This window comes from Rhyacophila brunnea, unplaced genomic scaffold, assembly GCF_057557595.1.
Source record: "Rhyacophila brunnea isolate RB1 unplaced genomic scaffold, BYU_Rbru_1.0 scaffold_88, whole genome shotgun sequence".
NCBI classification, from domain to species: Eukaryota; Metazoa; Arthropoda; class Insecta; order Trichoptera; family Rhyacophilidae; genus Rhyacophila; species Rhyacophila brunnea.
The window spans coordinates 1,299,271-1,310,934 of NW_028233359.1; the positions used below are offsets into that span (position 1 = coordinate 1,299,271).

The window sequence follows — 11,664 nt, forward strand, 5'->3', positions numbered from 1 at the left end:
GATGTTAATTATGAGTAATTACCAATTTATTTAATCTTTCACAGTAGCTTTTTCATAGTAATTTAAATGCAATCTTTAATCTATTTTTGTCTCGCGACGTGAATCAGCTGGGCGGCGCATTCGACCGAAATAGAATTTCTTAAAAGTTCAAGGTCGCGCGTTAATTTGTGTTTTTAGTTGCGATATTTGATTCTTTTATTTACCTAGGATGCGATTAAGATTTATTATTGTTTATAGGTAGAAACCCATCTATACCATAATCTCAAGTTTTTCTAATAGTTACTTTTATAATATTTATTATAGTTAGCGAGTTATAGTATGACTAAAGTCTATAATTAATAATTACGCGTCTATAAACATAGGTACGCGTTTGTAACATTTTTATAACGATAGTTTGCTTCTATCTTGTTTAATAAAATTAGTGTTAAAATTCTTTACTCATAATTACACAGTATATAAATTTATAAATGTTAAATTTTCTTTTTCAATTTCCATACATTTCTATTACTTATATAAAAATTATTCAAGCATGTACTTGTCAAATTTTACGTAAACCATCTCTCCCATAACTTATTTTCTAAGTTTAATGGAGATTACGTCGAAATTCACGACGTGACATTTCGAGGCCTGTGATCACAGTGTTACATTTACACTCGATCAGTCTCGATTTTCTGAAGCGAAACTGTTACGTAAAATTTTTATTACATTTACAAAAGAAAAGGTTAACAACATACATTTTACTTTCAACTACTAAACGATTACGCTACTGGTTACCTGTTCATGGTCTTTTTCGACCATTTCACCCCTGCTCCTTCCATAGTTTAGAACCATGGGACTTATATATCCTGTTTGTACTTTGTCGTGAGGTTGTCGCACGGCTATTGAGAAGTAGAATTGACTATTAGGCTAGATTTTTATAGTTTTGTCGTTAAACCATACTCTGCCATAAACACTAACTGAAGGTCGGCGTTTTTGTTCGTGTCACTAACCTAACCCGCTCCTGAGTGTGTGATAATGCTGCATCGAAATGTATGGAAATATCAAACTCTAAAAAATTACAAAAATTATTCGATCTGGAAGCATCTCCGCCGACAGAAAAGGGTATTTAACGTTATTGTCTACGTGGGATAAACTGTTTCCAAACAAAATAATAAATGGTCATGCGGTCATCTGCGGCACTATAACCGAAATACATTTATTATGTACCTACTTACCAATCCATTGTGATTATAACTATTGAACACTTAATGAAGTTACGTTAGCTGAAACTGGTTTTACTGTGTATACAATGTGTAATAATGCCTCTTTCAGTCCCTTGAAGCGGACCTGTCTGATATAAACTCTAAGACAAATGATCAACCAACCGTCATCAAGCGCGAGATTATCGAAAATATAATTGACCCATTATATTGTGATGGTGACGATCCTCAACCGGGTTGTTCATATTCAGATGTCATCCCAATACGTGAGGTTGGTTCAATTATTGTATAATGTGTTATTTTTCTTACCATGGTGCAGCCTTATATCGAAGGTTGGAATTTGCAATATATATTATGTTTTAAACTTAGAGCCGTTTCACACACGACACCATTGCCTAGAGACGCTACATGAATAGGCGCTTTCAGCCGGAGACACGAATGTATGAATAAAAAACAGGTAAATAGTTATGTCAAAGCCATCGCTGTGGACAAATATTCTAAAGCAAGTTATTTTATGGCGGGCAGGCCGTAAAACCCAAGATTTACAAAGCGTTCTGACGTCCTGCAATATTGGATGCACGTTATAGTTGCGTAACAGACAATGCATATTATTAACATACAGACGTAACTATTGAAAAATAACACATTTCTTAGTTTATCCCAGAATTTTCCATAATAAACATCTATCTGTAGCCTGTCATACCATACCAGGTAGGTTAAGCCAGTTCCCTGGTGCGAATATTGTAAAAAAAATAATCAAAACAATATTTTAATTGTTTGAAATATCGCTCGGTGAGTATATTATATTCGCATGCCAAATAAAGTTATACATTAGCGGTCACTGATAGCAGAAGATAGACTTGTAGGCGGCCTACTTTGGCTGAACTGTGATACTGTTGCATAATATTAATAATGTTGTTTTCAGAATCGCGAAAACGTTCTGATAAATATAAAGTCAGAAAATGTAGGAGTGGTCATCAAAAAAGAATTTGTTGTCAATGCAATCCGCCCAATCGATAATGGTAATACTCAACGTGACTGCTCGAATCCATTAGAACAGGTACGTTCCAATTATTATAAATGTGTTTTAAGCCCGATAGAACTTTAAACTGTAAAAAATAACACAAGATAAATTTTGATAGTTTTTTTAATTTAAAAGACAGACGTGCATGGCATTTACATTTTTAATGGTTTATGACATATTGCCACTGCAGCTGTTCTCAACGAAGCAAATCCTGGTCGCCCAATTTAGTCCAATTTTTTCGTGCAATGCCAGTTGTATAACACGAATAATGTTGGCTTTCAATGCGCCAATTTGCTTAACTATCAGCATCAGCCAGTGAATTCGCAAACCTCCACAGAAAATATCGCCTGACTTTAGAGATCAATTGACAGGTCCATCTATGGAACTAACTTATCCCCAAAATTTGATACCGATGAGTGCTGTCGTGGTATGGCACATTTCGTCCGGATGATTTTCATTATATTCTCAAAAATATTATTAATCAATGTTCCACAACGCAATCTTCAGCCTCATTTTGAAGAAATATTGTCCGGTAATGCAATCAAGGGACATTTATGGATCGATCTCAATCCATGTGCGGCATATTTCCATACTAACAAAGCTGTTAAGCTACAATGAGCTAAATCACTAAACGCAATTTTGCGAGAAAATGCAATTATAGGTTGCGCGAATCGACAACATATTATTTTATAGGTAGATTTAGTAAATTTGTCAACGTGACTCTATTCGTGTTTTTTTGCTAGACTTAACCAATCAGTAATGTCATGAAGTCAACGGGTGTCACACATCACACAACGATTTGACAGTTATAGACTATTTTCGACAGTTTTAGACCATTAGACTATCTTAGCAAAAAAAAACACTTAGAGTCTGATACAGAAACATTTGTCTTAACGCAGATTTCCTCAGGACAAAACACTATGCACAAACATCGTCCTTAGCTAAGATCATGTTGTCTATGGTTCACCTCGTCTTAAAGCTTCGGTCGTTTTTTCTATTGAAAATAATACCATGTTGAAAAATTCTCTTTCCTATAGATAATTATTATTTTATAATTGTTAGACGATGACAAAAATATGACGACCGCACTTTATAAATGCAATAACTATTAATACATATTAATATTTAATTATAATACTCTTATGTTTCCGTTGTAAGTCATTATACGTGATTCTACAGGCACAGCAAGATATTTTATTAACATGGTAACTCTTGTTTCTTGCGCGGTATCCGACGAACATAAGTTGAGAGGGGGAGAAAAAAAAAGAATAGGCCTGTCTATCCATTGAAAAAGTGTCGATACATGGAATGGGTATCGTATCGAAAGAAAGTATCGTCCTTTAAGGAAAGGATGGCCCACACAACCTGAACCGGGCCCCCACTCCCCAGGCCAGGATTTTTAAGTTTACTTAGGATTTAAAGCAATGTGACGCTCAATATTAGCGTTTTCAAAATGAATGCTGTATTTTGAAAACGTTACAAGTCACTATTGTGTTTTAGTCAAAATATTGAAAACAATCCTATAGGTATAAAAAATAAATAGGTAGGTAGATGTAAAATATATTATTTTATAGCAAATGTTAACCGTTGTCTTTAAAAAAAACTACTAACATTTGTGTATTTAGGTAATATGAAGATTTTTGCAACTTATGTCACTATTTTTTAAAATGTGTCGAGCAACGTTATCGAAATACAGCATTCAAACGGTGTTCGAGGTAAAATGAAGGATATTCACTGTATTTTTTTTGTCATTTTGTGTATTTTTTATGATATGTCTATATTAAAAGGTCCGCAGTCCCCATTCACTGAGGACCATTTCATTAATATTTAATTATCACATTTAAATAACATGCTAATTATATCTAATGTCCATCTGATGGGCAACGCACCAGTTGCGTTGGACGCAGTGAATGGGTCATTTTTATACGACCCAAGTCGGTGTGTCAATTGTATTAACTATTGGTGAGTGTGCACAGTGCCCGAAGATGCCGAAAGAAGATACCCATGTCGCAAAAAACGATTCAAATGGAATAGTACAAAACTTAAAACCATTAGAATTTATATCTATTTGAATTGCGGAGTTGTCAAGTATCGCGACATACGATAATAAAAAAATGCATCGTACTACTATTGTTAAAATCGTTGAAATAAATAGTGCGCAGGCGACTTTTTTAGTATTAGAGCAAATTTGTGATGTGTGCTTATTTCACTTATCTGATTGACCCCCAGGCTAGAGCCCTGTTAGCCCCCCACCTTGGTGGGGACATGTTTGTAACAATCGTTGTTAAATTATGGTTGTTTGCGAAGGATTATTTATAATTTTATTATATATCCATCGTTATCGAAAGAAATTATCAATAGCAAAATATCGATGTATCTTTCATAAAGTATTGATACTTCAAAATATCGATATTTTTGTTACGGTCCTGCACTCATGCGTAATACGGAAGGGGGCGTGTTCATAACAAAAGTAGTCTATGGTTAAGGATTCCTTAACTCTATACTCAGGATTGTCTATAGTTAAGTCATCCTTTTCGGCGACTTATTCTTAGGAACGATTTCTTAGATTCTGCATGCGGCCCCTAGCATTTACAACTGTTAAAACAAAAATTATTTTTATTTGCTTGTAATACTGTTGAATTAAAATATACAACCCTATTCTTTTTGTAGATTTCTTCCCAGCAATGTTTCACATATAATCCATTGGACGTAGATAGAAAAGATGCGCTTGACAATAACCTGACCAATAACAACATAACAGATTCAACCAATACAATGGAAAATATGATAAAATATTCAGAGATAACTACAGATGAACTAAACGTAAAACAGGAAGTTTCTAAATTATACTTTCCAAAGGAGGTTCGAATTGTGTTGAGAAGACTTATATATTTTCCACGTAACTTTATTTGCAATAATTGCGATGGAGTGTATGAATCTGTAAATCATCTAAATAGTCACAACATTTCATGCACGTCTCATAATCCTAAGTTATATAAAACACATATTGGTAAAAAATCACATCAGTGTGATGTGTGTTTTAAATTTTTTCTGCAAATTGGTAACCTTAAAAAACATAAAATGACACACACCAGTGAAAAACTATATCAATGCGATGTGTGTTTTAAAAAGTTCAACGCAAATAGTAAACTGAAAAGACATAAAATTATGCACACTGATGAAAAACCACATCAATGCGATGTATGTTTAAAGAATTTTCTGCAAATTGGTGATCTCAAAAAACATAAAATGACACATACTGGTGAAAAACCACATCAATGTGATGTATGTTTTAAAAAATTCTCTCGAATTGCTCACCTTAAAAATCATAAATTTACCCATACTGGTAATAAACCATATCAATGCGATGTGTGTTTTAAAAAGTTCATCGCAAATAATGAACTAAAAATACATAAAATGACACATACTGGTGAAAAACCATATCAATGCGATTTGTGTTTTATAAAATGTGTCTCAAATAGTGATCTCAAAATACATAAAATGACACACACTGGTGAAAAACCACATCAATGTCATGTATGTTCTAAGCAATTCTCTCGAATTGATCGTCTTAAAGGTCACATAATGACTCATACTGGTAAAAAACAACATCAATGCGATGTGTGTTTCAAAAATTTTGTCTCAATTAGAGATCTCAAAATACATAAAATGACACATAGTGGTGAAAAACCACATCAATGTCATGTATGTTCTAGACAATTCTCTCGAATTTCTCATCTTAATGGTCATATAATGACTCATTCTGGTGAAAAACCACATCAATGTCATGTATGTTCTAAACAATTCTCTCGAATTGATCGTCTTAAAGGTCACATAATGACTCATACTAGTAAAAAACCACATCAATGCGATGTTTGTTTCAAAAATTTTGTCTCAATTAGAGATTTCAAAGTACATAAAATGACACATAGTGGTGAAAAACCACATCAATGTCATGTATGTTCTAAACAATTCTCTCGATCTTCTCATCTTAATGATCATATAATGACTCATACTGGTGAAAAACCATATCAATGCGATGTGTGCCTTAAAAAATTCTCTCGAATCTCTCATCTTAAAGGTCATATAATGACACATACTGGTGAAAAACCACACCAGTGCGATGTGTGCTCTACAAAATTCTCTCAAATTACTAATCTCAAAAAGCATAAACTACGATGTGTTTTAAAAAATATTGCAAATTGATTTTCATCATAAATATCGTAATAATCTTTAATTCTTACTAGTTCTGGAACATTATTAGATTTTTATTATGTTCTTACTGCAACTTATTGCAATACTGAAGCGTTAGACTTGTATGTGAAAATATTTTAATTAGCATTCCTGATATATTATTAGTCACTAAATATTGTAATGATTATTGTTCTTCACCATTTTATTTGTTTTTCATTATTACTGAAAAAATTAAGCGTTTGTCCTAAACTTAACTGACCATCTTACATGTAAAAAATGCTACAACCCAATTAATAATCTGCAACTAATTATTAAAATGTATGGAAGTGTGAAAGAGTGGTGGAAGATTTGGTATTGGGTAGTTAAAATAAAATTTGAGACTAGTATTATGACATAACGTGCTATGTTATAAGCAAGCGGGCTTCTTTCCATTATTTACACATTTAGATTTACGTATAAAGATATTTATACAATTTTGTTTGAGGGTTTTTGGTATCTTGATTATAACTTTTTATTGCATTAATGGAGTAGAGAATGTTAGGTAGCGCTAGGGGAGGTCTTTTTCCAGCAATAGATCGACCCAGGTTATTGATTACGATGATATTAATAGAGTGTACTAAGCTAGTTTTACGATTGCTTAAATTAAAAATAATAAAATTATCAAAAAGGAAAAAAGCCGTTCTGTTTTTAACCCACTTATTTAAAAATACTTGGCAATGTGTATGTACAAAATGTATGACAAGTGACGTTACCCCGGTACTGGTATTACCACAGAGGCATCATACCCTCAACCGGCCCTGCCCTCAGACCAGGTTGAGAACCATTACTTAAGCTAGCTCAGCCTCTTAAGTCGGAGGGGGTAATCAGCTAAAAGTTCTTATCGACACATTCGAACACACCACAACAATATTGTTATATTAATCGTTCCACACCCGCGTGCGCGAAACGTCAGGAAACAGCTGATGGCTTGTCATTCGGTTCATATGCCGAATTGTACTTGCGAAAATAAGATCGCGGATTTATTAAATTAATAAAATCTTCACGAGTATTGTTTTAATTATTTAATAAAATATTTCTTCGTAAATAAATTTATTATAATTATATTTTATCAAATATCTTAGCACTATATTTTATTTACTGACAAATCAACGATATTTATTTATACTTATAACCTATTTTAGTTACTTTATTCTATTGTTTATAACTATTCGTATGTATTTTAATATTTATTTATTTAATTACACACGTCACACAAATTCATGAGGTGAGAGTTAACGTCCTCTAGGTTGAGGGTTATTGATTTTAGTACTTAAATCCTCGTAAGGGTACTGTAAACCGGTTGCCATTCGCGGCTGATGATTAATTATGTTATCTTAAGATGCAATTAATTGCATCGAACGCGGATAATTGACAATTACGATATCTTTATAAGTACTTAAAATGCCTCTCGAACTCAATTCGTGAGAAGGGCTTTCTCACGGAAAACTAATAAATGCATCGAATGCGCCACTATTTACGCAATTTAATCTCGGCTTTTCTCCCGAGTGGATATTTTCAACTTTTTCCCTGCAGACGAACCGACACAACCTTCCTTTGCGGATTGTACTTCCCAACTACTTTATTAAAAATTATAACTCAATATCCTGGACGCTATCGGAAAAATGACAACATTTCTGGCGAATCATAGTCTAGTTGAATGATGACATTTATGTTTAATTTTATACTGCCGCCCATTGGTCGAGAATGTCTTCGGATTCGATCAATTGAATGCTATAAAATGGTCATCATTCTACTGAAGATTCTGCATTGCCTAAAATAGATCGAACATGTCGACTATCTCATGGAATAACACACTAATTCAAAATAGTGTGCTTTATGTTTTTTCTAATTTACAAGTGTGACAGTTTGGATCTGTCATTTTTTGATAGATTTTTATTAGAAATTGGGTGTAATTGAATAAAATTAGAATGTAGTATGTACCTACTCGTCGATTATCTATAACTTGGACAACTATTTTTTATTAAGTTTTATAAAAATTAAAACTAATTCAATTTAATTAGGTACAATATTAAATAGGTACCTATAACAACATGCACATTAATTATTTTATAACTAGCTACTACCAGTACGAATGTAACGATAACACAACGGTGTCGGTAACCCTTTTACAATAATGTAGTAGTAAAGTATGATCACCCACGGTGGTCGCGCGGCTTGAGCGTTGGACTATCACGCCGTGGGTTTCGGGTTCGAATCCTGGGTCTGGCAAGTACACATATTGTTTTTCAATTTGTGTGTGAGTCAGGGTATGGACCTAATAGGTTGAGCAAGTGGCTGACATCCATTTCTCGTAAAAAACAAAATTTGTTAATACAAACCTCTACTCTGTGGAGGCCCATATGATCCTATTAGGATCCGACATGGTCGGAAAAAGTATGATTTGACCATTAATAAAATTAATAGAAGTCCAACACACTTATTATAGTTCAAACAAATCTTGCTAAAGAAAATATTATTCACAATCTGTGTGGGTACTTTCCACTCATGTCAATATGTAGTTATAATTTGTAAGTTAATTTTCAATCTACAGAAATAATATCTAAGTAGGTATTTAAGATTTACGCAAAATTATGAACTTTTAATCTGTAACATACGAAGGTAGGTAATCAAAATAAAGAATATTTATCTGAGGCTTGTAATATATTTTATATTGTTAATTTAATTCTACGGTAGTCTATTGTTATATAATCATTCAATTAATTAATAATTAGCAGTTAACCAATGCGTAAGCCATAAGGCATTGGTCTTTGGGTAGGTATGGATCTAATTTTAAAGTATGATAATTTGGATCTGCCATTTTCTAAATAGATTTTATTGGAAATTGGGTACCTACCTATATAAATGCAGCAAATATACTTACTTACACGTTTGTTATTAATGCTAACTAATACGTAATAGTGGCGAGGGGTGGAGGTAGGCTATTAAGATTCAACATAAATAGTGTACACTAAACTTTGTCAGTTATACTTTATTTGTTTTCATTGAACTGAGAATACAATATGCAGATCGTGTGTCTTAATTTTTAAAATTTAATTAAACCCTGCCAAATCAAACCATAATAGTTTAATATGCTATTAGCGGTCTGACAACAATAGTGCAGACTTTTTTAGTCATATTTATTTGTTTTAGTTGAAAGTTTCATAATATTACAAAGCCAACGGTTTTTCGTATAAAAAATAAGAAGATAACCACGTAGGTATTTAACTAATTTATAAGTACCTACAGCAGTTTGATCTTGTCATAGATACTGGGTCATATTTCGCGCTGTAATTATAATGGCTACCTACATATTTTTAAAATAATTATTTCGATATAAATTTATATCGGGATCCCAGGTTTAAAACACTGCCATCCCTGAACAAAACATTTTTTTTATCAAGAAGTATTTCGTCCTATATTTTCTACAACCACGTATATCAAAAAACACAACCTTTTAGAGGCAAAGATCAACTTTATTCTTTCAGCTTTTAATTCAGTAATAAATTTTCTTCTATGAAATATCTATCTAGTCTTCTAGTATACTACCACCATAAGCAAAAGAGCAGCTATTTGCTAAAGTCACATTTCGAGATAATGAGACATTACCGTTTTTTCAACATTTCTTAATAAATTTTTAAATAATGTTGATGAATCATATGATATATGGTATTAGCAAAAACCAGTGTATTTTCAATCGATACTGTGTTTTTGCTTATTAAACTCGTTACCTATAATGTATTTTTGATTAGAATATCTACCGTTTTTGTGAAAAAAACGGAAAAAATGTGTCGATACTGAAATAAATTTTATACCGCTTTTGACTTTATATCAAATGGTTCGCACGTAGGTCGTAGAGCATTATCTGTAAATTAATTCAATTTGTCATTTTTGTCGAAAAGCTGCTTTTTTCCTTATGAGGGCAGTATGTTTTCATTGTTTTCATGAAAAAAATGTTGTGTTTCTTCAATCTATCGCACTATACTTTCGACTGATCAGTCAATTTTGTCAAAGATACCAGAGTATCTTGACTTGCGAGAAAGAACTTTAGTATAATCATTGGTTAATTCAGTATTCTGTATCTTTACAAATACGTATCAAGATATGAGTTTATTAAATTTATAAAAGTCTTTTATTGTAACTACTTTTTATGTCTGCTTAAATCTATTATGTTATTAAGTATATTTTGAGATACTTGTTAGAGGAACAAGTGCGCATTCAACTTCTGAATTCATTACAAAAAATAACTCATACTGACAAAAATTGAGATACGTGTTTGTCGAAAATTAGCGACGATTTCAACAATAATTATTACTTTCTGGCAGAGTGCAAAGGCGCAAGGCCAAAATACCGAAATTTGCAGTTTCATAACATCTGGCAAACATATTTGTACTGACTGAGGCATCAAAACAGACTTCCTCGTCAGTGCCGTCAGTTTAATTTTGAATTTCATTCGAATCGGCGTGGCTTACTTCCTTGCTTGGTTTATCTACCTACCTACAGTACATACTTTTGTACTGAAAAACGTTGAAAATCAAAATTCAAAACTAAACTTTTTTTTTGCATCCATCACTAAAGTGCACGACATAATTATACTAATTTAGTATTTAATTGATATATTAATTTACATTTTAATAGATTAGAGTTGTACATTTGGCTTTGAAGTAGTCCATAATAATATAATATTATACATGAGTAGTGTATTTTAGTTTTAACACAATTAATAAAATTATTAATTGTAGTGTAGTGTGCTTATGTACTGCTTGTTTGTTTTAATATTGTATATACCTAATTGAAGAAGTGTTAATTTTTACAAAAACAATAATCGTCTTTCTATGTGCTTGTGAAAGTGAATTCTGGAAATTCTGTTCTCTACTTCTCGACTCTGGCTCCAGGAGATCTTCAGCCTAATTCGATAAATCGATATGTACCTTCCTATATAATACACTCTAACCTCTGTCACTTTGTGCCATTATAATAATTTATAATTCAATATTTTGTTTTAATATTATGAAAATTGGATGTAGGTACGAGTATCTATACTTTTTGCATATTTTACAAAGAACTTACTAATATAAGTTTCCCTCAAATTTTAGTTTACTTGTATCGAATAAAATTAACATTTTAATATAGGTAGGTACTTAGTTAATGTTGTTATTTAAATGACACGAATTTATTTAAAAAATCATTGTTTTTTTGTTGTTTTAAGAA

At 32.2% G+C, this 11,664-nt stretch overlaps 1 protein-coding gene and 1 long non-coding RNA gene across 2 annotated transcripts; both read left to right on the top strand.

Moving 5' to 3' along the window:
* The first annotated feature begins 1,260 nt into the window (after window positions 1-1,260).
* Window positions 1,261-5,017, top strand: LOC147063764 (uncharacterized). Its single transcript, XR_015072046.1, has 3 exons — window positions 1,261-1,470; window positions 2,125-2,259; window positions 4,894-5,017. It is a non-coding gene; the product is annotated as an uncharacterized LOC147063764 (long non-coding RNA).
* Window positions 5,018-5,640: 623 nt separating this feature from the next.
* Window positions 5,641-6,429, top strand: LOC147063765 (uncharacterized). The gene is made up of 2 exons (XM_085959330.1): window positions 5,641-5,771; window positions 5,940-6,429. The coding sequence occupies exons 1-2, from the start codon at window positions 5,641-5,643 to the stop codon at window positions 6,427-6,429; spliced, it is 621 nt and encodes a 206-aa protein (XP_085815456.1).
* The last annotated feature ends 5,235 nt before the right edge of the window (window positions 6,430-11,664 follow it).

What these genes read in the sequence shown, in the direction of transcription:
- LOC147063765 (XM_085959330.1), top strand. Translation starts at nt 5,641, where the DNA reads ATGACACATACTGGTGAAAAACCATATCAATGCGATTTGTGTTTTATA. An exon ending in CAATGTCATGTATGTTCTAA is followed by an intron (nt 5,772 to 5,939) that starts GCAATTCTCTCG and finishes TGTATGTTCTAG; the next exon opens with ACAATTCTCTCGAATTTCTC.